Source organism: Myxocyprinus asiaticus, chromosome 48 (genome assembly GCF_019703515.2).
Source record: "Myxocyprinus asiaticus isolate MX2 ecotype Aquarium Trade chromosome 48, UBuf_Myxa_2, whole genome shotgun sequence".
NCBI classification, from domain to species: Eukaryota; Metazoa; Chordata; class Actinopteri; order Cypriniformes; family Catostomidae; genus Myxocyprinus; species Myxocyprinus asiaticus.
The window spans coordinates 336,806-363,978 of NC_059391.1; the positions used below are offsets into that span (position 1 = coordinate 336,806).

At 39.7% G+C, this 27,173-nt stretch overlaps 1 protein-coding gene across 5 annotated transcripts in view; it reads right to left on the bottom strand.

The window, feature by feature from the left end:
• Positions 1-27,173, bottom strand: part of LOC127437222 (zinc finger C3H1 domain-containing protein-like) — an 86,572-nt gene that overhangs the window by 17,645 nt on the left and 41,754 nt on the right. For all 5 annotated transcript variants that reach the window (XM_051692022.1, XM_051692021.1, XM_051692020.1 and 2 more), the window contains 15 exons: positions 20,839-20,946; positions 20,562-20,736; positions 19,974-20,105; positions 19,308-19,874; positions 9,698-9,807; positions 9,473-9,604; positions 9,271-9,392; positions 8,145-8,246; positions 7,944-8,066; positions 7,679-7,856; positions 6,875-7,061; positions 6,594-6,785; positions 1,395-1,638; positions 1,145-1,250; positions 860-1,058 (listed from right to left, as the gene is read on the bottom strand). In XM_051692022.1, the coding sequence (XP_051547982.1) occupies positions 860-1,058; positions 1,145-1,250; positions 1,395-1,638; positions 6,594-6,785; positions 6,875-7,061; positions 7,679-7,856; positions 7,944-8,066; positions 8,145-8,246; positions 9,271-9,392; positions 9,473-9,604; positions 9,698-9,807; positions 19,308-19,874; positions 19,974-20,105; positions 20,562-20,736; positions 20,839-20,946 (2,677 nt within the window). The remainder of the gene's footprint in view (positions 1-859; positions 1,059-1,144; positions 1,251-1,394; positions 1,639-6,593; positions 6,786-6,874; positions 7,062-7,678; positions 7,857-7,943; positions 8,067-8,144; positions 8,247-9,270; positions 9,393-9,472; positions 9,605-9,697; positions 9,808-19,307; positions 19,875-19,973; positions 20,106-20,561; positions 20,737-20,838; positions 20,947-27,173) is intronic.

Sequence of the window (27,173 nt, forward strand, 5' to 3'; positions counted from 1 at the left end):
TTATTGAGCTGTGTTGATAACTGATCCATGAAGCGTTGATTCATTCCACTTTTGAAGCGAGCAAAATGCACTCCAAAACATAGAGATGACAGGGGAAGTCTCATATTCATGAGGAAAGCACTAACTGATTGTTCAGTGAAACGTTGCGATCCCCTGCCATGCTACGTTTCAGAAATGAGCTCGCGGGTCGCCTGAAATGAAGCGAGTTTGACGCATGTTATTATGTGATGACGTTACTGTAAGTGTATGTATTTGTGTGTGGTGGGGTCTCTTGCAGTGTAGAAAGCGCACAGCTGACTGGGGCTGGCAAGCGTTATGTAGTGAGGAGCCATGCATGGTTTTACCTATGGTTACCATGAACTATTACAAATATCACTGTTAAAACTAATGGTTACTATGGAAGAACTATGGTGCATTTTCATAATGATGGACCAAGCTATCAGTTTTCCATCTGTGCAAAATCTGTACGCTTGTAATGCTCTGATTGTAGGAAAATGTAAGTTGTTTTGTTTGCCAACAGAAATTCCAAACATGGTTGTAGTTTAATTAGTAGTAGCCTGTTGAAAGGAATCTGTAAAGAGACCCAACTTATTCTTGGGTGCTACCAAAGCAGGTGCTGGTGCCACATTTTCAAAGGGCCCTTTGAGGGCACAAATAAACCCTGATGTGGCCCAGGCTGAAATTGAGTTTGACACCCATTTTAATACATTTGTTGACCAACATGCATTACTACAGGTCAGGCATTGCGGGCTTGTGGACGCACGCACAACAGTACTGCTGCTGAAAAAATTCCTAGGGGAAACACTGCTCCATTTCTCTGTCCACCAGAAGGTCCCTGGAAGATTACAGGACATCATACCTGAGTGTGCAAACACTTGCTTAGCTGGTAGAATATACGCGCGTCTCTGGAGCTCTCGTGATAAGCGCGCATCCACATGTCAGCAGCTTTATCTGCATGTCCAGTGGAGACGTGCAGGTCACTGGTGATGTCCAGCAAGGGGCAGTAGAGTGGACACACCGCCAGCAAACGCTCGCACAGAGCAACAGCCTCCTGATGTCTGAACACATGTGACTCATGTAAACAGTACAGCACTTCATCAACTCATTATAATCACATGATCAAAGTCCATGATGAAGGCAGTACCTGTCCAGCAGACGGAGCAAATTAATGAGGTTTGAGTGAAGAGGAAAACAGGCCTGAATCTGTTCACTGCTGGACAAACGCTCATCTGTACAGTGTGATAAAGCATCTACAGCAAACAGACACAACAACAACACAATGGAATGACTCGAATGACAAACAATGGCTGGCTGATATACAGCCATTATATAATAAGAATTTCCTTTTATCTATATAATCTGTTGACTGTGATTGAATCACACAGGTATCACACCTTCAAACAGACTGATGATGTCGTCAGTGGGTGTGTGGATATCTTGATGTTTGTCTGTTCCCCAGGGAATGACAAACGGATCTGCGCACACGATTCGGGAGGGGTTGGAGTTGGAGGGGTCATACAAACACGGCGGCAGATATTTGAATTCAGTCATGTAAATATACGACAGCCACATCAAACACCGATCCGGCACAGTTAAATGCTTTGTGACGCTCGATTCAGAGCCTGAATCCAGCACGCTCTACATAAAAACAGACATAACACATCACAGTTTCACTGAAAACATTTTTCAAATTTTGAAAAAAGAGAAAGACATTAAATCAGACATTTAAATGTCAGCACCTAAGGAGCACTCACGTTAGTAAGTGAAGATTTTTGGGGCACAGTTGGAGTTTGGTTTTCAAAAGACTTGTGTATAACTATTAATGTATCACAACAGAACATGCATATATACAAGCAGGCATAAAGAATTACTACAGAATTCATCAACAAAAATATACTTGATCCTTGACTATTACACTGGACACTTTGCTGAACCTTTTTCATGTTTTTGTTTTATTTTTATTTTCAGTTAACCTTATAGATGGCAGTAAACAACATCATACCTGACAGATCACCTTTATGAGCATCTAATAAAGAAAAAAATATAGATAACACTTCATTTGTCATTAAACAATAAAAACATATAATTCTTAACAGACTAGTACTGTAGAAGATTAAAATATAAATGAATATTACATTGAACTTTCATTTGAATGCATTTAAAATTCTTCCCAATCTGTGTAATGTTACAATGCTTGTTAATGTTATTTATGAAAATCATTTATACCCATATATATCTTACATAAGGTGCAAGTGAACTACTGCACATTCTTTATTCAAGATGCCTGTGTTATTGTACACTACAAAGGTAAAAGCTTTGCTTGTGAATATTATGTTGCGCAATTATTGTCTGACACGGACATTAAAAGTGCGCTAATCAGCTGACGAATGAAGGAATCTCATAAAAGCATGACTCATTTATATTAAGTTAGTTGAGTGGACATTCTGGGAAGGTACAAAGCAACATCTGCGTGACTCAAGTAATATTCATTAAATTACTTCACCTTCATTTCACTTCAGGACGTACACAGAAAAAACTGTTGCGTTTAAAAACAGAACGTGGACAGAGCTTATGAAAATATATTGTCATTTACCGAATTTTTAAAAATATTTACAGATTATAAACAATAAACCCCATTTAAGCCTAGCGTGTTGATTTCATCTGAATCATCTTTATGTGGTGTACACTGTATATGCCTATTCGGCTTCTCTCTCCCTTTTTCCCTGTGCGTGTGTGAGAGAAAGAGAGAGAGAGAGAGAGAGAGAAAGAAAGAAAGAAAGAGAGAACTGTTAGCCAAGTGAAAGTGAGAAAACAGCACTTTTTAATGCAAAAATAACTTATGTGCTGCTTTTCAAGGGAACGTTCCCCAAATTGACTTTCACCAGACTTCCACTTGTCATTAGTGCCTGACCGATTTATCGGATATTATCGGCCAATATTAGCCTTTCACCGATATATTGGTATATGTTTACTGATATGCGCAGATATAAAAACTTTTTTCAGAACATATAATGCAGAAAACAATGCTTGAATTGGTGTCATAACTTAGTTTGTCCAGCAAAGCGCACTCCGACTCCATTGTTTACAGAGCTGAGCTGACGGTGGTTCTGCAGACAGGGCGGAGTTAAGCGGTGCAGTGTTAAGCGGTGTCAAGCGGTAAGTTGCTAACTAGTTTGTGAAATACATACTGGAAAGTTAATAAACAATGATCCCATCATTTCCCCTTTTCAATATAACTAATATAATGTTAACCCTGTCCCTGATAACCATGTCACTCATGTTTATCACATCTGTTTGCTGTTAGCCAGCTAGTTTGTCAGTGCAGTCAGTAATGAAGCAGATTGAAAGGTAAATATCAGAGCATCTTTTTGCAGCTCAGTAGACAACTGTGCGGTGGTGGATTGTGTCTGCTGAGTGTTGATTTCACGCTATGAGTTGGTGAGACGCAATGCTGTAAATTAAATAAACAACGTCCATCTTTTACTCTCCGTGACAACAAGCTAACAGCTAACTAGCTAGCCATGTTGCTACTTTCATTGCTTGTTAGCTGAGTGGAAGCTAATGTGTAAACATGTATTCACCAAACTGTTTTGTTCAGGATTCACAGTTTGGTACCCCCTTCAACCGAACAATTCCAGTCGTTGCATTTACAAAATGTAATATTTAAAAGTCTGGTTTTCCACCGTTGAAAGTTTCCCCTGAACTTGCATAGAAGAATACGGTGTAACACCGCTGCCACTGTTTATCTCTTGACTCAGCAGGTGTAAATGCTTCTTGTTTTACAACCTGCCCCCAATTGACTGGCAGTATTAAAATAGTCAGCATTTGACTGATTCAATACTGATGTTTATTTAACTATTTATTTTATTTTTATGTATTCTTTATTTTAATGGTCAGCATTTGACTGATACTAAACAGTAATACTGATGTTTATTTAGCTATTTATTTTATTTCTATTTATTCTTTATTTTAATGGTCAGCATTTGACTGATACCAAACATACAGTACTTATTTTTATTTACAGTTGTGCTCAAAAGTTTGCATACCCTGGCAGAAATTGTGAAATTTTGGCATTGATTTTGAAAATATGACTGATCTTGCAAAAAACTGTCTTTTATTTAAGGATAGTGATCATATGAAGCCAATTATCACATAGTTGTTTGGCTCCTTTTTAAATCATAATGATAACAGAAATCACCCAAATGGTCCTGATCAAAAGTTTACATACCCTTGAATGTTTGGCCTTGTTACAGACACACAAGGTGACACACACAGGTTTAAATGCCAATTAAAGGTTAATTTCCCACACCTGTGGCTTTTTAAATTGCAATTAGTGTCTGTGTATAAATAGTCAATGAGTTTGTTAGCTCTCACGTGGATGCACTGAGCAGGCTAGATACTGATCCATGGGGAGCAGAAAAGAACTGTCAAAAGACCTGCGTAACAAGGTAATGGAACTTTATAAAGATGGAAAAGGATATAAAAAGATATCCAAAGCCTTGAAAATGCCAGTCAGTACTGTTCAATCACTTATTAAGAAGTGGAAAATTCGGGGATCTCTTGATGCCAAGGTCAGGTAGACCAAGACATTTTTCAGCCACAACTGCCAGAGGAATTGTTCGGGATACAAAGAAAAACCCACAGGTAACCTCAGGAGAAATACAGGCTGCTCTGGAAAAAGATGGTGTGATTATTCCACTATTAGCGGATTGTGAGCCGGCAGTAATCCATACCATTGATAATAACGGAGCTACTTCAACGTGACAGCCTTATGCTGCTTGTTGGAGAATATTCTCTACATGGTGTGGGGATCAGGGATTTGATCTTGTCCACTGTACTGTGCCGAAGGTCTTGAGCTTCTTGCAATATCTATTGGATGACAACAAAGCTGCTTTAAAGGTGCATATCGCTGCCATATCTGCACATCATGCCCCAGTTGGTGGTTCATCTTTGGGGTCTCATAGCCTTGTTTGCAATTTTCTGAAGGGAGCAAGGCGTTTAAAGCCGGTTCGTGTGAACACTTTTCCTGTTCGGGACTTGCTACTTGTGCTAGAATTCCTTAGTGCACTATTATTCGAACCATTGGGTGCAGATCTTAAGTGGATGTCTTTGAAAGCAGCATTTCTGCTGCCGGTTGGTTCCACTAAACGTGTTGGTGAGCTCCATACGCTGTCTATGAGTTGTGCTTGCGCAGGTTGCCAGAGGATTCAGGGGTTATTTTTCATCCTAATCCAACCTTTCTTCCAAAAGTCCTTTTGCCGCAATTTGTGAATCAGTCCATTAATCAGGCTGCTTTTCAGCTGCCCTCATCTCAATCCGATACTGATGTGAGGGCTCATCTCCTGTGTCTTGTATGCGCTTTAAGGTTTTATGTAAATTCTACCAATTCATTCAGGCAGACGGATCAGTTATTTGTCTGTCATGGAGGTGTACGTAAGGTTTTGCATTTGTCCAAACAAAGACTGTCGTGCTAGATTGTGGAGGTGATAAAATTAGCATATGATAAGGCTCAACAACCCTTACTAGAGGGTGTTACTTGCCATTCTACCAGGGATGTCTCTTCATCTTGGGCTGCTCTTCGGGGAGTTTCCTTGGCAGATGTCTGTGTGGTTGCTACGTTCTCCAAGCACCTTTGCATGGTTCTACAAGGTTAATGAGGCTGCTTTCCATGCTGTGAGCTATGCAGTTCTTCTGGAGTGACCTTGATGATTTCAGGCAGGTGACATTTCTCATGAATGTGTTGGTATGTGTCATCCACTAGTGCTTAGCACCACCTCTGGCAGACAGGAGGAATAAAACAGAAGGCTAGTTACATATGTAACTGTGGTTCTGTTAATTCCGGATTACCGCCAGAGTTCCTTGTCATTAAGAATGCACGAGAAAACATTCCGAGGCTGGGCACCAAACTGCTGCGGTTTATATCCTTGCAGCTCAGTCTGCATCACGACGTGACTTTGTTATATTTTCTCGACCTATCTGGCTGGCGCTGCAATTATCCACTAGTGGCCTCTGGCAGTCATCTGGAATTCACAGAACCACAGTTACATACGTAACTAGCGATATTTCTGATATTTGCAACCCTCTTTGCAATGTATTAATTATCCAGTTCACCAACTGAATGTTTTTACTACGAGTGTGATGAAGCACCATTTTGTGGGCATGTGAGGAGTTGCGTTTGACAGCGTGGTCTTTGCTAGAACAATAATGTGATGATGGGACAGAATATTTAGACTGATGTTTTCATCTGTTTTGATCAGGTGTTGAATGTCACTTGCAAAGGTGCGCCCAAATAATTTTCCACATACACTTGCATTGTAGAGCTCTGCATTTATCAATAAAAATAAAATCAGGACACTGGAAACAGACAGGTTAGATTTCTGCAAGTAAGATTAGTTTCATAAAAATGTCATAAAACTATAAAGTGAAAATGGCAGTTTTTTTTAATTTTTTTAATTTATTTTTTTAAGTACTGACAACTATAAAATATTTTAAAAGTTTATCGTTTTGACTGAAAATATTTTGTTTAATGTACAGTATCAAATCCATTCCAGGGCATGTTACTTGATAGTTTTATAACAGTGTTCATTGCAGACCTTGAGTATGTTGAGAGCGTTGTGCAGTCGGCCTGTAAACACACTGAGCTGAACTCGAAACATCACCGACTCCAGCAGCTGAAACGAGTGCACATCCGATCTGATATCATGTGACTGTGTCTCCAGCAGGTGTGAAATCAGACGGCCACACACGTAATCTTTACCCTCGAAACTGCTCTCCACACTCATGTACTGTAACAAACATTTATAGTTCTTCATGAGCTCAAATGTTTGAAGACAACAGCTTCTCAGACAGACAGACAGACAGCTCTGAGACTCACAGTCCACCAGATGTCATAGTGCGGCGCGTGCTCCACAGCCATCTCACACATCTCCTGAACTTCCTCTCTGCTGCCTCGCCGTGAGAACAGCGTCAGATAGTGACACCACACCTCTGCATGCTTGCGGTTGTCCTCCAGAGCTCGAGACAGTGTGTTCAACGCTGCATCCAGACACTCTGACACAGAGCTGTGGACAGACAGAAAGAGACACACCGACAGTCAGACGAGGTGTGGTGTCCGTGAAAAAAAAAAAAGTGTGCACTAATCTGCATTTCAGAATGATCCTTTTCAGCTGATGCATCATTTCTCAGCAACACTAAAAAGCACTACATATATCTAATATTAGTGCTTATAACACGTCAATAAAATAAATTTTTAAAACATATATGAAGAATTCTGGCACATTTTGAGAAGAATATCTTCACCTGCTCCTTTTGTTTTGCCCTTAGTCAAATTCATGACATTTTAAATAATAACAAAGAAACATCACATCCAACTGTCCCAAACTATTATTATTGTTTTTACGTGGGGTTGTATGGGATGTCTTGGGGCTGCCACTGTTTCTGTTTTATTTTCTGTATACTACTATTGTTATCACTAACATGTTGAATACATGAACCACGTATCTACACAAATCAAGTAAATTACATTTTCGATTCATTGGAGGTTTAATTATTTTTTATTAATAATAATCCTTTTATTCATGCCATTTATATAAAGAGTAGTACATTTATGTTCTCAAGTCAAAATCATCAACCACAATTGTCAGTGAAAATGTGATAATGGTGAGAGCTCTAGACTCACATGTCCTTCTGGTTGAGGTATTTGAAGGCCAGTTTGATCCACAGCTGCACGTCGTTCGGGCTCTCCAACACACTGGTCTCTAGGTTACTGATGTTATCAGTCTCACTGTCAAAATATCTCTTATCATCCTGAGTGACGCAGATATCAGCGGACAACCAACGCTTCTGCACACCAACATCTGACAGACAGAAAAACAATACAATCCAAACGCATCCACTGAATTGATGGTGTCATGAGCCCTGTATTGTGATGATGTGATTCTGACCGTGTCGTACAGGAACAGTGACATCCACTGAGGTCTGATCTTCATTTTTCTGATCATCTGTCTTCTCTCTCTGAGCTTCAGGTCTCCATCTCCTCTGAGCTTTACATGTGGTAAATGGAGGAACTGAGAGACAGAATGAACCATCAGCTCCAGTCCAAACTGAACTCGTTAAAATAGAAACACTGCACAGCGAGAACTCACTGTGTCTCAAACTCTCGTTGACTTTGCTCACGAGCAGAACGGCCTTCTGGTCTGTTCCCATACGATCCTTATTTGCCCCAAACAGTTTCTTCATGTATTTTTCTGGAAACAGGAGGGTCAGAAAATAAACACTAGCTCCTCTGTTGTAGGTTATTATTAGAGCAGCCAAACGATTTCACATTTTAATCAAATTCAGTTCATTACAATCACATACTTTAATGTTTATTGTGAAAAGCCCCACATTGACAAACAGAACACGTTCTGCACTATTATCGAATTGTTAATCTCTGTACACATGTAGAACAGGGTTTCTCAACCTGTGACCCCCTTTTTTAGAACGCCAGTCATCCATGACCCCTACGGGGAAAAATAAATTAATAGGTATTTTTATTAATCTATTTATGTTTATTTGCTTATAATACAACATTATATTTATAGCCTAATTAATTTCCTGAATACACAAACATTTACAGTCATTAAGCAAACTATGACAAAAATTGTTTTTTTCTCTCGTTAGTGTGCCACTTGAGACTGCCGCTCGAAATGATGATATCGCCTTCATGTTTTCTTTTAAAAAAAGGATGCATTTTTCCAACAGACTGGGTTGCATTTAGTCTAGAATGATAACGTATGCATGGAGCTAGCACATGCAATGCTATGTAGAGAGAGCAGGACCTTGTCCAAAAAGAACTGTTCGTGGCACTGATGAATTATTGAGATTGGACAGATAATAAATTACGTAAGAAAATTACAGCCTCTTATTTGCAACTGTTTACGTAAACCTGGCAATTTTGACACGATTGGACAATAGAGGTCACTGTTGTCCCAAACAATGCAAATGAGCAGTTTACTTCTAATTGGTAATTTGTACTCATGACAGAACAGATCTTACGACCCAGTAGACAATGATCCCAGTGATTGAGAAACTCTGTGCTAGACGGACACCTCTGACCCCTGCATCACATTTAAATGTTTTTTTTTTTTGAGTCTCGCGCCATGAGCATTGTGTTTTTAAGATGCATTGTCAAGTTTAAAGTAGCACAACGTTTGCAAACATGTATTGAGACTAGTTTACATAGTAAAATACACAGCCCTTACCCAGAGGCATCACATGACGTGACGTTACCTGTGGCGCTTCTGATGTCACTGGTGCTGCTGGTCTCCGGGCAGCCAATCAGAGGCAGGCTGTAGGAAAGGATATCTTGAAAGAACTGACTCTCAGTCAGTGTGCAGTTCCTCATGTGCTGCCTGAAACACACACATCAGTAACAGTGATAAGAGTAAAAACACAGTAAACCTTCATACAGTGAGATGGTGTCCAGATGTACCTTGGACAGTTGTCATCGTTACACGTGCCCGTTAGATCAAAGCGACAGAAACACTTCTTTGGCTCGATGGCATTGCTGCAGGTCACTGAGCGCAGGGAAAGTTTCTCTTTAGTCCGGTAATATGGGCTGAACCTGAACGTTTAAAGTGCATGTGAATAAAACAAATGAACTGGATTGATGATAGTGAACATTGTTAATGAGGTCAGAGTGAATCAATCGTCAGACCTGTATGATTTAAAGACTAGTAAAGGACTGTGATATGCTCCAAATGGTTCTGGTTTTGGTTCCACTCGGTTCTCATGAGCTGCCATTGGATCAAAGTCCACATGCACAACCTGTATGAGAAACACAATTTAAGTGATTATTGTGATAGGAAATAAACATGGTAATTTCTATACTTTTACTTTCCTGCATTGAAAATTGTTTGGTGGAAATTCAATGATTTTCATCTGGCGTGCAGTGCTTAACACGTGTTAAACATGAGTTTCTCCTAAAACACAGATTATTGCGGGTAGACTGAAGCCTAGATTTACATGAGTGTCATCACAGAACCAAGTGCGCAAGTGATCCTCTCTGCGCTATCCTGTCTATGGAGGAAGCATGGACACGGGCATTAACCGGGCTCGCCGCAGGATAACTCAGAGCGGATCATGTGTGTGAACGGCGAGTCAACGCTTCCCATGGCTCAACATCAATTACAAGACTTTTTAAACTACAGAACATCACCCTTGCTAAAAATGTATCATGGTAAACTATGAGAAATTTTATAATTTCATATTAAATAATCTCTCAAGTAGAATATGTAAGACTTAATTTTACTTTTTTTTTTTATAATATCTAACTAATATTATTTCATATTACTCATTACCAAGGTAAAGAGGCAGCATCCATGGTCTTACCTGTGCTTATGGCATTACAAATGCCACAATGGAGGAACAATGGTAAACATAAGGGCATGTAGAATAAAAGGCTTTTCCTCACACCCTCAAAACACCACATTTTATGAGCAACGAGCACTGTGCTTATCACAGCGCCTGCAATCTATATATTTATATAATTAAATCTTTCCATTCAGAAGTGATCATCCCTATGCCCTACTCCCTTTTGAAGACTTTACCATCTACTGTGAGAGCTTTGGAGGGCTGAAAGGTGTGAGGCTCAAAAATGTGTCATTCGGAACTCACTTTTTAAGTCTTTTTTTGGAAATTCTATTCAAAGCAATCTTACAGCATGACTATCAAGATTGTTCTCCCTTCAAAGTGGCCTTCAGAGGGTGATTTATTCTGTTTGGAACACACAGTGGTTCATGTCTTATCTGGAAGTGTGAAACTACCATCAAAAACACAAAACCGGAAAAGCCTTCACATAAAAATAGGATCGATATCGAAATCATGTAAATGAAGATTGCGATGCATTGGAAAAACAATATTTTTACCCAGACATAATGCTGTATGTTTGTCGTTGCGTGCAGCCAGTGGAGACAACGTAACAGAGAGATGTGTTGTCTCTTGTATTTGTATTATTTCATGGTGCCCAGTCTTTCTCTCTCACATTCAATTAAATGTTGCAGACATACATTTCTATTCCAGAGTTCGCTTAAAAACGGTTCATGGCTTTACATTTTTAATACGAGTAAATATTGTGCTCAGGGGCTAAAAACGGTTCAAGAAACAAAAAACGAAAAACAAAAATGAACGAAATTTTTGCAGAACCTAAAAGAAAACGGGAACAAAGCCCCTTTCAATTGTTCCGGAGTGAAACTTTATTTTTGAATGCTGGTAACCGGTTAATAACTGCTTAATTTTGTTCCGATCATTTTTAATGAAACCAAAGACTAAATGGTTTATAACAGTACATTTTTGGAAACTACACCACTGCCTGTAGCCCCAAAAATGGGGCTTCACTCTCTGTAATAGAACACAATATGCATGTGCTTTGATCCTGAAGGAAACTGCTACATCACTTTTCTTTGCCTAATTGCACGTTGTGGATGAAGCCTTCTGTGACATCCTGAAGACCTTTTTAATTACTATAAACACAAAACATACATGCCAATTAATCCAGATGCAAGGAAAAATACTGAGGTAGAGAGTACATATTTCTCAGTTGTTTCAGAGACTTCACTGAATTATTGTTACATATGATGCATTAATACAGATTTGATGTTGCCGGGTTTTGACTGAGATCTGTAATTAAAACAAATAATTAAAATAAATTTAACAAAAAAAATGTTCTCCCCTTTTTCTCCCCAATTTGGAATGCCCAATTCTAAAATGCGCTCTCCAAGTCCTCACAGTGGTGTCGTGACTCGCCTCAATCCGGGTGGCGGAGGACGAATCTCAGTCGCCTCTGCGTCTGAGACCATCAATCCGCGCATTTTATCATGTGGATTGTTGAGCGCGTTACCGCGGAGACACAGCGCGTGTGGAGGCTTCACGCTATTCTCCGAGGCATCCATGCACAAGTCACCACGCGCCCCACCGACAGTGAGACCACACATTATAGTGACCATGAGGAGGTTACCCTATGTGACTCTACCCTCCCTAGCAACCGGGCCAATTTGGTTGCTTAGGAGATCTGGTTGGAGTCACTCAGCACACCATGGATTCGAACTCGCGACTCCAGGGGTGGTAGTCAGCGTCAATACTCGCTGAGTATATATGGTGCGCACATCAGAGTGCTTGAGAAGTGGTTCATCTTCATGCGCTCTCAAGAGAGCTGCTCTGGGTGACATCCAGGGTGCGGTTCCATGAGACGCTCTGAGTTCAACTGAATGAGACAAACGCATTTTCCTGTGCACTCATGAGAAACAGCATGCAGGGAAAGACGAGGCTGAATTCAGCTTCTTAACCACCTGCTCAGTAAAAGCATCTTCTTCGCCACAACACAACTCACAATCACTGGCGAGTTGAAGGATAATATTTACTAGCTAGTGGCTAACACCTGACATGTTTTAGTCACTTAGCAAAAACATTACTTGCATATGCAAGCGATTTATGTAATGTAGTGGGCTGTTAATATTCAGAATACATTTATTGAAAAGATGTTATTTTATATACGCTACTGTATCCTATGTTTGTTATGATTTCTATGCTGAGAATTTCCCACATGGGGAATTTTTTTTTTGTTTTTCTTATTTCAGAATCAGAATTATCTTTATTGCCAAGTATGTTTACACATACATGGAATTTGTCTTGGTGACAGAAGCTTCCAGTGCACAAACAATACAGCAACAAGTATTTAATGCACACATACTGAAGTAGTTTAAGTCTTTGGTTCTTTTAATTGTGATGATTTTGGCTCACATTTAACAAAAACCCACCAATTCACTATCTCAAAAAATTAGAATATGGTGACATGCCAATCAGCTAATCAACTCAAAACACCTGCAAAGGTTTCCTGAGCCTTCAAAATGGTCTCTCAGTTTGGTTCACTAGGCTACAAAATCATGGGGAAGACTGCTGCTCTGACAGTTGTCCAGAAGACAATCACTGACACCCTTCACAAGGTGGGTAAGCCACAAACATTCATTGCCAAAGAAGCTGGCTGTTCACAGAGTGCTGTATCCAAGCATGTTAACAGAAAGTTGAGTGGAAGGAAAAAGTGTGGAAGAAAAAGATGCACAACCAACCGAGAGAACTGCAGCCTTATGAGGATTGTCAAGCAAAATCGATTCAAGAATTTGGGTGAACTTCACAAGGAATGGACTGAGGCTGGGGTCAAGGCATCAAGAGCCACCACACACAGACGTGTCAAGGAATTTGGCTACAGTTGTCGTATTCCTCTTGTTAAGCCACTCCTGAACCACAGACAACGTCAGAGGCGTCTTACCTGGGCTAAGGAGTAGAAGAACTGGACTGTTGCCCAGTGGTCCAAAGTCCTCTTTTCAGATGAGAGCAAGTTTTGTATTTCATTTGGAAACCAAGGTCCTAGAGTCTGGAGGAAGGGTGGAGAAGCTCATAGCCCAAGTTGCTTGAAGTCCAGTGTTAAGTTTCCACAGTCTGTGACGATTTGGGGTGCGATGTCATCTGCTGGTGTTGGTCCATTGTGTTTTTTGAAAACCAAAGTCACTGCACTCGTTTACCAAGAAATTTTGGAGCACTTCATGCTTCCTTCTGCTGAAAGATGCTGATTTCATTTTCCAGCAGGATTTGGCACCTGCCCACACTGCCAAAAGCACCAAAAGTTGGTTAAATGACCATGGTGTTGGTGTGCTTGACTGGCCAGCAAACTCACCAGACCTGAACCCCATAGAGAATCTATGGGGTATTGTCAAGAGGAAAATGAGAAACAAGAGACCAAAAAATACAGATGAGCTGAAGGCCACTGTCAAAGAAACCTGGGCTTCCATACCACCTCAGCAGTGCCACAAACTGATCACATCCATGCCACGCCGAATTGAGGCAGTAATTAAAGCAAAAGGAGCCCCTACCAAGTATTGAGTACATATACAGTAAATGAACATACTTTCCAGAAGGCCAACAATTCACTAAAAATGTTTTTTTTATTGGTCTTATGATGTATTCTAATTTTTTGAGATAGTGAATTGGTGGGTTTTTGTTAAATGTGAGCCAAAATCATCACAATTAAAAGAACCAAAGACTTAAACTACTTCAGTCTGTGTGCATTGAATTTATTTAATACATGAGTTTCACAATTTGAGTTGAATTACTGAAATAAATGAACTTTTCCACGACATTCTAATTTATTGAGATGCACCTGTATATATATATATATATATATACACACACACACACATATATATGTATGTACAATATACAAATACAAACCTGTTATATACAGAAGCAAAGGAACATAAATAGCAGAAGAGGTGTGGTATGTTGGATAAATATAAATATACTAAGCTGTGTATTGCACATTAATTATTGCTCAATGGGGCAGTTTTAACTGTTCATGAGATGGATAGCCTGAGGGAAAAAAACTGTTCCTGTGCCTGATGGTTATGATGCTCAGTGCTCTGTAGCACCTGCCAGAAAGCAACAGTTGAAAAAAGTAGTGGGCTCCAGAGTGATTTTTCCAGCCTTTTTCCTCACTCTGGAAGTGTACAGTTCTTGAAGGGAGGGCAGGGGGCAACCAATAATCCTCTCAGCAGTCCGAACTGTCCTTAGTAGTCTTCTGATATCCGATTTCATGGCTGAACCAAACCAGAGAGTTACTGAAGTGCAGAGGACAGACTCAGTGACTGCTGAGTAGAACTGTATCAGCAGCACCTGTGGCAGGTTGAACTTCCTCAACTGGCGAAGGAAGTACAACCTCTGCTGGGCCTTTTTTTATTTTTTATTTTTTTTTTACAATGGAGTCAATGTGGGTCTCCCACTTTAGGTCCTGTGAGATGGTAGTGCCCAGGAACCTGAATAACTCCACTGTTGCCACAGTGCTGTTTAGAATGGTGAGGGGGTCAATGTTGGGGTGTTCCTCCTAAAGTCCACAATCATCTCCACCATTTTGAGCGTGTTCAGCTCCAGGTTGTTTTGACTACACCACTGAGCCAGCCATTCATCCTCCCTTCTGTATACACTCATCGTCATCTTGGATGAGGCCGATGGCAGTAGTGTCGTCTGCAAACTTCAGGAGCTTGACAGAGGTGTCCTTGCTGGTGCAGTCATTTGTATACAGGGAGAAGAGTAATGGGGAGAGAACACATCCCTGGGGGGCACCAGTGCTGATTGTACATGTCCTGGAAGTGAATTTCCCATCTCATTAGCTGCTGCCTGTCCATCAGAAAGCTGGTAATCCACTGACAGATAAACATCGGAATAGAGAGTTAGTGTAATTTAGTCTGGAGAATAGCTGGGATGATAGTGTTGAAAGCCAAACTGAAGTCCACAAAAAGGATCCTTGCATATGTCCCTGGTCTGTCCAGATGTTGCAGGATATGGTGCAATCCCATGTTGACTGCATCATCCACAGACCTGTTTGCTCAATAAGTAAATTGAAGGGGATCTAGAAAAGGTCCAGTGATGTCCTTCAGGTGGGCCAACACCAGTCTCTCAAATGATTTCATGACCACAGACGTCAGAGCAATGTGTCTGTAGTCATTAAGTCCTGTGATTTTGGGTTTCTTTGGGACAGGAATGATAATTGAGCATTTGAAGCAGCATGAGACATCACACAGCTCCACTGAAGATCAGTGTGAAGATGGGGGTCAGCTGGTTAGTACAGGATTTTAGACAAGTGGGTGAAACACTGTCTGGGCCCTGTGCTTTCCTTGTCTTTTGTTTTCGGAAGACACAGCACACCTCCACTTCACAGATCTTAAGTGCAGTTTGAGTAGCAGGAGGGGGGTTGCAGGAGGTGTTGATGTTTGTGTGAAGTGAAGGTCAGAGCGGGTGTGGGGTGTGAGATTGGGCCTTACAAATCTACAGCAGAAGACATTCAGGACATCAGCAAGTTGTTGGTCCACTACAGTGTTGGGGGCAGGAGTCCTGTAGTTAAATTGTTTCAGGCCACTCCACACTGATGCAGAGTCGTTAGCTGAAAACTTGTTTTCACACTGAAAAACTTGTTTTTCAGCTTATCAGAATAGCTTCTTTTAGCCACTCTGATTTCCTTATTCAGTGTGTTCCTGGCCTGATTGTACAAGACTTTATCCTCACCTCTGTAAGCATCCTCTTTGGCCTGACGAAGCTGCTTGAGCTCAGCTGTAAACCATGGTTTGTTGTTGTTGTATGTTAAATAAGTCCTACTAGAAATGCACATATCCTCACAGAAACTGATATGTGATGTCACAGTATCTGTGCTCGTCCAGATTGGTGTCTGCAGCCTTAAAAACACTCCAATCAGTGCAGTCAAAGCAGGCTTGTAGTTCCAGCTCTGCTTCATTGGTTCATATTTTTACAGTCTTTACTACAGGTTTAGCCAATTGTAGATTCTACCTGTAGGTTGGAAGATGATGAACCAGACATTGATCAGAGAGTACCAAAGCTGCTCTAGGAACAGAGCGATATGCATCCTTTATTGTTGTGTAGCAATGATCCAGTATATTTCTGTCTCTGGTTGGGCATGTAATGTGCTGTTTGTATTTGGGCAGTTCACGTGTGAGGTTAATCCCCAAGAATAATAATAACTGAGTCCGGATATTGTTGTTCCATGTCTGTGATTTGATCAGTCAGCTGTTGCAGTGCTGTGCTCACGCACGCGTGTGGCGGGATATAAACACTCACCAGAACAAACAATAAAACTCCTGCGGTAAGTAGAAAGGCTTACAGTTGATAAAGAGCGCTCCCAAATTAGGACAGCACATCTTCTTAAATGCTGTTACATCTGTACACCAACTTTCATTGATGTAAAAGCATGTTCCATCGCCTCTCGTTTTCCCCGTTAAATCCGCGATGCGATCTGCTCCGAACAGCTGAAAGCCCGGCAGATGTGATGCGCCATCCGGAATGGCTTCACTCAGCATGTTTCTGTGAAGCACAATGCAGCAGAATTTGAAAAGTCCTAGTTTGTACGGGTAAGGCGATGTAGTTCATCCGTTTTGTTAGGAAGAGAGCAGAGAATCTCTAGATGAATACTTGGCAGCACTGTTCGAAAGCCGCGCTGATGAAGCTTGACCATCACGCCAGCTCGTTTTCCTCACCTGCATCTCTTAAACAATACAGCTGCGCCTCTGACTAAAATGTCCAGCAAAGCGTCCGAATAGTCAAAAACCGGGATAAGATTGTCTGGTATGTGCTGCCAAATGTTCAAGCAGTTCATCCCTGGTAAAACTGGTTGGAAAAAGATTACTAAACACAGGACAAACAAACAAAAACAACAAAAGAACTGGAGAGCTCCACACCGTGGCTGACATCCACAGCGGCATCTTGATGTACTTATTTTTTGCTCATATTGGGTGAGGCAAGTCATTTTGTCATTTTAGACTTCACTTCAGTCTACTACGAACTTCACAGAGGATGAATTAATGACATGGGATTTTTCATGAGCCACTGCCTGAAGCATGAGCTCAGGATGGAGTTCACAAAAATTACCAGCCATAAGCTTCCAGCCGGACTGCGATGCCCCTCACTGACTGATGCCTGTATCATCTTGGTCAAAGGATGGACTACACCAGGGTTAGTCAACTGCCAGCCCACGGGCCAGATCGTCTGGCCCTCGGACTGATTTTTGATCAAAATGTCTCACCATCTGAAATAACAGAGTGCTCTCTGTGCAAAACTCAGCATTCATTAGGCGCGAGCCTCAGCAATCAGCAGTGAGTTTAACAATGCTCATGTGCACGTGCAACAGCATTCAGCCATTATCAGTTGTGTGGACCGGAGCACGCGTTTAAGCTTTTCTGGTGATAGTTTAGTTAAACTGCTTTGCTAATCATGGACCACACCATTTAGGTGAGCATTTGATCACGTCTTTTTCAAACAAATGTATTTATATAAAACTGCTTAGTTGTGTGGAGTGCGGTCAAATCTACAGATGTAAAAATAATTAAAACAATTGATTATGAAAACCGAACGTTTAAAAGAAAATACGCTGAAAAGTTCGCTTTTATTCACTATTCTTGGAAGTCTCAAACGATCGTGTCTCATCTGTTCAGGGTCTGTAGGGCTTGGAAAAAAATGATAATGTGAAACTAAACCTGCAAATATCCTGATTATATTTGGTTCTATACAGCTGTGATTCAGCCATCTCAATCAAGAACAGCATCAGCTCAGTTTGTTCTTCTTTTGCCAATGACTACCTACACAAAAATTTGGCTATTGTGTGCAAATTCACAATATTAGCAGGACTAATTTTTTCCTCACTGAATAGGATGATACTTTATAGAGAAAATGGAAGAATAGACATTTTATCTCTTTTTTTTCCAAAAAGAAAATTCAATTTAAATGCATTCTTAAATAAATGTGACATTTCTATATGGCCATTGTTTTCATATGTGGGCTGATATTGTGAGAGGGCTTTAGCAGGTCTAAATGTTTCTCCTCAATTTTCATAATTTGTAAACAATAGCCCTAAAATGTTAAAATGATTGGTTTTTTTGTTTGTTTTTGATTTTTTTCTCAAAGTAAAGTTGATCAAAAATAATTTGTTAATTAAGAGTATAAGTCATGTTTGTTCTTCAGCCAGATCTTACAAAATAATTTATGGCCAGACCTTAAGAAAATTATAATTCAATATACACTATACCCTGTGACTATTTTAATATAAATAAATGCACTGTATTAAGTTTTTTTTTTTTTTTTTTTTTTTTTTAAGTAACATGTTACTTGCGATGAAAGTGCAATATGGAAAGTTTTCATCTGGATATTCTGGCCTCCGTAAGAAGGTAGTTGAAGAGCCCTGGACTACACGCTCTTAAAATGGAATGCATAGACAACGAATTAACTGCCAACAAAACCCTTCATCAATATTCGAACCGGAACAAAAACAAAAAATAATTCTGCTCAGAACAAACCAAAATGAACAACATTCAATTTTTATTCCCTAATTGTGCTTTATTATTTTATTAAGTATATTCTGAATACATTGCATCTGCCATCTAATTCAGTTTTTTGCATTCTAGATCACTCCCATTATAATCAACGAAGCGGTCTACACTTTCTAAATCTGCTTTCTAGATATGGGCCTACGCTAGAAGCAAGGGACGCATCACTACAGGACAAAACTTATCGCTCCCATTATGATGAACTAGCCGTCTACAGTGCAGTGACATTAGACATTTCCAGCACAGACCTAGTTTTGTTGTGTCACAGCGCCCACATCCAGTGTAGATTAGGTGTCATAAAAAAGGCACACTGGTCGAATACTAGTTCACAACTTAAATACCACTACCATCAAAAGTCTAGCAACATGATTCTACCAGGTTTTGTGACTTTACCTCCCCAAGATTATTTCTGTTGTCCAGAACACCGCAGAGAGCACTAATCTCCTCCTGCAGCAGCACAGAGAGTCCAGCACAGTGCTGATATCTCTGCCGCAGGTCCTGCACGTTCAGTCCCAGCAGCAGCATTGGCAGATCAACCGTGCTGCACAAAGATGGTTTAGTGTGTTTGATGGGCACGGGCAACGCAGCAGGCACTTCCAGATGGCACAGATTGGGTTTGGTGAAGGAGCCAGATTCACGGAACGATCGCCGCCGTTTCGAGGACGTCACTGCGGCAGGAACCAGCTGCTGTTGCTCATCGTCCTCGGCCTCCACGTCCTCGCTGGACAGGGTGAGTTTATCCTGCGTCAGGTCGTGCAACGAGGGCTGCGGTAACGGGTATAGTGGGCTGGCTGTCTGCGGGACGGTGGGCTGCGACTCAGCCTGTCGTAACGCCTGAGCTTCTTTCAGTTTTTGAATCTTAAGAGCGTATTCAGACTCCAGCTGCTGCAAACGTTTCTTCTGTGTGATGAGCTCTGCATAGTGTGTGTCTGAGTAATCCACACGCCGAACCTTCACCACCTGCAAAAAAAAATAAAAAAATAATAATTTTCACTGTGACAGTTTTACACAGATTCATTGGTTGAAACAGTTCTGGTTTGGTGTATCTGCAGCTCTCACCGAGTAGAGTGCAGCAGATTTGCTGTGTTTTACTGCAGCAGGAGCAGTGGCGGCCTGCGCTTGAGCGAGATCTTTCTCCAGCTTTACAGACTGATGCTGCTTTACAGTCACACGGTGCTGAATTCGCTGAATCTGCAGATGATAATGTATCATGTTACACTGAGAGTTCACATAACACACATTTACAGATTATAAACCCTGAAAAAATGTTTTCAGCTGAAACTGAACACCATGACACTAGAATGTTGCCAGAGCGTTGCTATATAGCTGCCAAGGAGTTCCGAAGTTGCCTCTTGGGTTGTTGCTAGGGCATTGCTTTTTAGAACACTGCTTCGCAGTTGCTAGGTGTTCTTTGTGGACACTAGACCATTGCTGAGGTGTTCAGAGAGGTTTTTAGTGGTTGCTGGGGTGTTCTGAGTGGTTGTCAAAAGAACCCACCCTTAAGTCCCTCCATTTTAAGTCTACAGGATTTTTTCCCCCTTCTCCTATTGTATCATCCACCAGGTAAAAATCATACATTTCATTACTTGGAAAAGTAATCGCACCCCTCAACTAAATGCAACTCACAGACATCTCTCACACACACACCTGTTCTTGTAGTTTCTTGAGCAGTACTCTATTGGCGCTCACAATCTTCTCAGATGCCAGCAGCTGCTCTTTGAGTCGCATTACTTTTCCCTCGGCTGCTTTCAGAGACTCTTTCTTCTTCATTTCCTGCTGCAGGAGCAGCTTCAGCAGAGAATCATCTTTTCTCAGCTGAGCTCTGCACACAAAACACAGGAAATGCAATAGGAAAAACATAGAGATGCATTCATAGGTATTGTGTGTGTTTCTTCATGCATTAGACTGAGATGGACTGACTCACTTGTGTTGATTGAACTTCTCCTGCAGGTCAGCTGCTCTTATTCTGATGTCCAGCTCTGAGTCGGAGCCCACAGGAGATGAGGCCACCATCAACCTCTGCTTCTCCACACTGCAGAACATCACGCACCGCATTACACGTCTCATCCATGATGTGTTTCATGCATTGAATCTTCCGTTACAGACCAAAATGATACAGAATGAGAAAAAAAAAAAAAGACCTCCTTTGCAAGTACTTCTTAAAGCGGGAGCATTGACCAGGTTTTACCTTATGCATATTCAACAGCAAAATGGCAAAAATTGTGCTAGGTGAGGTTTATGCTTTATGCAGTATCCTGGAGTCAGTGTGCACAGGTTGATTTTCAATTACTTATGGTAGGTTTGGGAACAGTTCTGAACAAGATGACTGGTTCCATTTTTAACCACATGTGTAGGTATAAATTACAATACCACCCACAGAGTTATTTTCACACAAAAAATAATATGCTCAAAAGAATGCAAAAACTGAGAACTGCAAAAACAGAAAAAGAGTGTCACATCTCATGTCCCACACACAGAGGGGGATAGAGTATAGGCAAGTAGCACATCAGTCAGGAAGTAGTCATTGCAAGGCAACAGAATGGATTATGCAGTATACATATTACCTTTATTTGATCCATATCATATTTGTTTGAAGTGAGTTAAACACTAGATGAGTGTGTAAGAACATCAATAATTTTTATTTGCTGCTGAAATGGTAAAGATAAACACAGGTTGTGCGCGAGTACACTGTTATCGTTGTATCTCTGTTAAAGCTGCACTATGTAAGACTTTTTTGGTAAAAATGAACAAATTGCCATTACTGATTGAGTACATAAACAATCAACCTTCAAAACAATGTCCTTACCTTACCCCGATTCACTATTGTAAGCCTATAAACATTATTTGTATTTTGAGCTGTCGGGTTCCATTTGGCACAAAATCGCTGGTTTATGACATTCATCCTTGCGTTATTGTCATATCCACACACGCAGGAAAGAAGTACCGGCTGTCTCATGTTTCAGCTGGCAAAACTAACTACGCTGTTTAACTCACATAGTTCAGGACAGCATCGCTGCAGTCTAGATGGATGTTTATCTGTTATCCATTTGGCAAAGTTGTTTACCTGCTATAGTGCTTGGATATGTTTTCTGGTAGGGTTGTTGAAGCTAATATTGCTTGTCATGCTTTCATGAATCGAACATTACTTGTGTGTTAACCGATCGCAATGCATCTACGTTGTCTGGTGAAGTTACTGTGACATGTTTAATATGTATGCCTTCTGAAATTGACTTCTTGTAATTGTTATATTACATATTTAAGCATATATATTCATATAATATATCATTACTGAATCCTCATTTTATGTTTTTAGTTTACAGTGTTATTGTGTGCACTGCACAGACATGCTATTGTATTAACTGAGGCTGGACAATATAGTATAAAAATAAAAAAGTCTTCTATTGAACTCGTATCAGCCATATCACGAGTTTAACCTCCTAAATTGAAAATTGTAGAGCAATTCAAACATGAATAGTAGATAAAACACTTGAATAATCATATTAAGATATACTGGTGGTGGCTGAGGAGAGTACCCTGTTCTCCACTTAAAAGTGCTTTGAGTGTAGTGTCAGAAAAGCGATTTAAGTGTAAAATTCATTCAATTATGTAAACAAGAGTGTTGTTTATCTTCAAAGCAAGTAATATTTCCGTTTCAAATGTTTAATCGTATAACATATATCAACATGAAAATAGCACATTATAACTCCGGCTTCAGTCATGATCATACACTGGTGATTCATCCGCCAGAAGACCAGTGCCAGAACACGACTGACGTAATGTATCTTTCCGCAAATTGCTTGCACTTTTAAGTTTCAACCACAGATGTCGCTAGATAGCACAAAGTTACATACTGCAGCTTTAAATAAAAAAAATGCATCATGTGGTTGAAAAGGATGCTTGAACAGCTGATTCTATAAACAGCATAGCGAGTTTGTCTTTGTGTTGGCTGCTTGAAGCAAAAGCAGATTTAAAGACTCTATGAAATCAAAATTCATGTTTTGCTGGTTTAGCAGTTATCCTGAGGTTTCTTGGGATGTGCAGCACAAGTAAGTGTTCCTTATTAATTGATATATTGTGAACTCATTTTTCATTCATCTGTAGTGACTTGCAAAACGGCTGCAACCTCATCGTAAGCAAAGACCTTGATGTGCTACGTTAGTTTTTAGGCTGGTTATGTAGTAACATGGTCAGGTAGATAATTGTTTGGTTCTCATGTCAGTGGAAAAGTGGTCAGACTCTCAGTTTCCATGACTGAACACTGGCTCAAGCATGAGAAGCAGCAGGGGTATGTGTGTGTATGGCTGTGATGTAAACTAAAGCCTATTTGATATTTTTAAAAGAAAGCCCATGTTCACGTTTTAGAAGGAAATACAACAAAAGTCCAAAGAAAGCTACGCTCGTCAAGGCACTTCACGGGACTACAAAATCTGTGAACTTGTGATATCGCTGTCAATTCCAAAGACACAAATATGTGATGCTCTGCTTCTGGGCATTTAATTAGCTGTCACAAATATGTGACTCTACATATGACGCGGTTAAAGGCCCCAGCAACTATATCATTCAGACAGAGCTATTCTTTCAACTACTAAAGATAGCTTCAGTAATAATCTTTCAGACTTGTCTCAAATACTCAGTATGCCAAAAAGTTCAGAAGAACTTGATTGTCACAGAAAATATGGATAAATATGGGTCTTCTCCAGCACTCTAGATAATGTCGTCCCCTTCAATTAAAGAAAGTTAAAGAGAAAAATCTTGCACCATGGTCCAATGATCACACTCGTGCTCTCAACAAAGCAGCTCGGAACATGGAGTGTAAGTGGAAGAATACAAAATTAGAGGTATTTTGCGGTGCATGGAAGGATAGTGTCCCTAACTACAGACAGGTTCTAAAAACTGCCAGGTCTGCATATTTAAGCAAACTCAAAGAAAATAACCACAACAATCCTAGGTGTTTATTCATTACAGTGGCTAAATTGGTTAGGAGAAAAATTCTGTTGAACCAGATATTCCATCGCAGCATAGTAGTAATGAATTTATGAATTTCTTTAATTATAAAATCAAAATCATCAGAAACTAAATTGGAATTACGCATCTGTCTGCCACAGCACCCCAGAAGACAAAAATTATTCCCTACGAGCAACTTTGACCCTTCACTGTTAAAGGTCAGGAAGAGCTAACAAAAATGATAAAAACATCAAAATCAACAACATGGATGTTATATCAAATACTGATTAAACTCCTAAAAGAGGTGTTTCCTGTAATCTCAGTACCTCTTCTTAATATTATTAACGCCTCATTATAGGGCATGTCCCAAGAAACTTTGAACTGGCAATTATGAAACCGCTTATCAAGAAACCACAGCTTGATCCAGGAGAATTGGCTAGTTACAGACCAATTTCAAATCTCCCATTTATGTCAAAAATTCTAGAAAAGGTAGTGTCCTCCCAACTATGTTCATTTTTACAGAGAAATGGTATATATGAAAAATTTCCATCAGGATTTAGGCCCCATCATAGTACAGAGACTGCACTCATCAGAGATACAAATGACTTGCTCTTATCATCTGATCGTGGCTGTATTTCTCTTCTAGTGTTTTTCGATCTTAGTGCTGCCTTCGACACCATAGATCATGACATTCTCTTGGATAAGCTTGAGAATTATGTTGGCATTTGTGGACAGGCATTAGCTTGGTTTAGGTCCTCCCTCTCTGACCGCTACCACTTTGTGTAAATGAGGAACTGTCAGAACAAAGTATGGAGTGCCACAGGGATCAGTTTTAGGGCCTCTGCTTTTCTCCCTATATATGCTCCCCCTGGGAGACATTATCAGGAACCATGGAATTCGTTTTCACTGTTATGCCGACAATACACAACTTCATATTTCTTCGAAACCGAACGAAATTTCAAAATTTTCAAAATTAACAGTATATAAAAGATATCAAAGAGTGGATGACTAGAAATTTCCTTCTACTCAATTCCGATAAAACAGAAGTACTAATTATTGGAACAAAAACCTAAAAAAAATAAGACACTAAAATATAATCTGACTCTTGATGGATGTACTGTAACGTCGAGTTCTACAGCAAAAAATGTAGGTGTTACATTTGATAGCAATCTAACCTTTGAAAAACTAATTTCCAATATTTGTAGAACTGCATTCTTCCACCTCAGAAATACTGCCAAGTTATGACACATGCTATCTGTTTCTTATGCCGAAAACATAATTCAAGCATTCATGACCTCAAGACTAGATTATTGTAATGAATTACTTGGTGGATGTCCTGCAGGTTTAATAAATAAACTTCAGTTGGTTCAAAATGCAACAGCGAGAGTGCTAACTAGAACCAAGAAATACGATCATATCAGCCCCATTTTATCGGCGTTACATTGGCTGCCTGTTAAGTTTTATATTAATTTTAAGATTAAATTTATTACTTACAAAGCTTTGAATGGTCTAGTTCCAAAGTACTTAAGTAATCTTCTGTCACGCTATAAACCATTGCGCTCATTATGATCGCAAAACTCCAGCCTGTTAACAATACAGAGAATATTAAAAAACAACAGAAGGAGGGAGATCATTTAAATTTTTTGGCTCCTAATCTAAGGAATAGTCTTCCTAGCAGTGTTTGGAACTCAGACACACTATCTCAGTTTAAGTCTAAACTAAAGACTTATCTATTCAGCCAGACATACACCTAATTTATCCCTCAATTCATAGCTATGCTGCTTTAGTTAGGTCTGCAGGAACCACAAACACTTCTCTTATTCTTTAACCCTGCTTCAAATTGAATGGCATCTACGCTAATTTTATTCTATTTCTTTCCCTGTTTAAACCTCAGGATTATATCCAGAGGTTACCAGAGCGACTGCAATGCTTGTCACTGAAAGATACCTATTTCAACTTGGTCAAAGGATGGACAACACTCTCTAAACTACAAAGAAAATGAATTAACCACCAACAAAAGCCTTCATCGGCCAAAATGGACAAAGCATATTTCCTCAGTTAATTCGGGATGACTTCAAGGACTTTAACACTAAAGCTTATAGTTAATATAAAATCATTTTGTTTAATCATTGACCCACAACACTTAGTTTACTAATTTTAACCACTAATAGTTCTAAACATAAATAACTAATATTGGCATTATATTCATTCATTTTCTGTTATAGCATAATTTCACATACAGCTGCTTTGAAACGACACCTGTTGTGAAAAGCGCTATACAAATCAATTTGACTTGACTTAGGTTTGGCTGCCTGAAAACAAAATATCAAAATCATCCTAAATTTTCTGCAGATTGAATTTGATCAAACATAGTCAAAATGATTTGAATAACGGATATTAATGATTAATCGAAAATCAATTCATTGTTGTTTAATTTGTTCGGTTAAGCTTATCGATCGTTGATTAATTTCAGGACAAATACATTCAGTATTTATGACAGCAGACGTTGATGAGGCTGTTTATATAGATATCTGCCGCTAAAGGGCACTTGCGCACTGCATGTCATGTCTTTTCCAAATCACAGAAGAATAGTGATGGGAAGTCCAATTCATTACTGCGAACCGGTTCACATACAATTAAGTGGTTCTTTTACATCATCACGTAATGACATCACTTGTACGTATTTCTAACATCATGGTTTCACAGTCAAACATTTAAAAAGCCATATGTGAGTGCATATTGCTTATTATTATCTTTTATTCAATTAAGTTATTATAATAATTGTGTTTATTGTCATCAGTGTTTCATTCTGAAATCCTGCATGTTGAATACGGCACTTAAGAGTATTTGAGTTTGATTTCCATTTGTAAAGTAATAAAAAAAAAAATTGCATGACATTTTTTTTTAAATGTCTCTACGCAAACAATTGTACGCTTAAAAAAAAAAAAAAATTAATCTAACTTCCATTTGTCAGTCAAACTCTTTTTTAAAAGTTGACTGAACTATCAAATGTAGAATAAAGTTGAGATTTGTGTGATGGACTTAATTTATTTAGTTAAGTGAATACACAGACAAACAAACTGTTAAGTGGATAACTTTTGATTTTTTACAGTGTATAGATATAGGTAAAATTCCACCTGCTCGCTAATAACTCGCATGCCAACGTGTTCATGTTGACTATTCTTAACTGACTGAACGGGAATTAATTGTTCCAGGTCACACCTACCGATGACATGGACCAATGGCTCTGTATGCTCTGTCGTCAACAAGCAACAGGTTGCTGAGGGCAGTAAATGCAATAAGAATTGCGTTTCT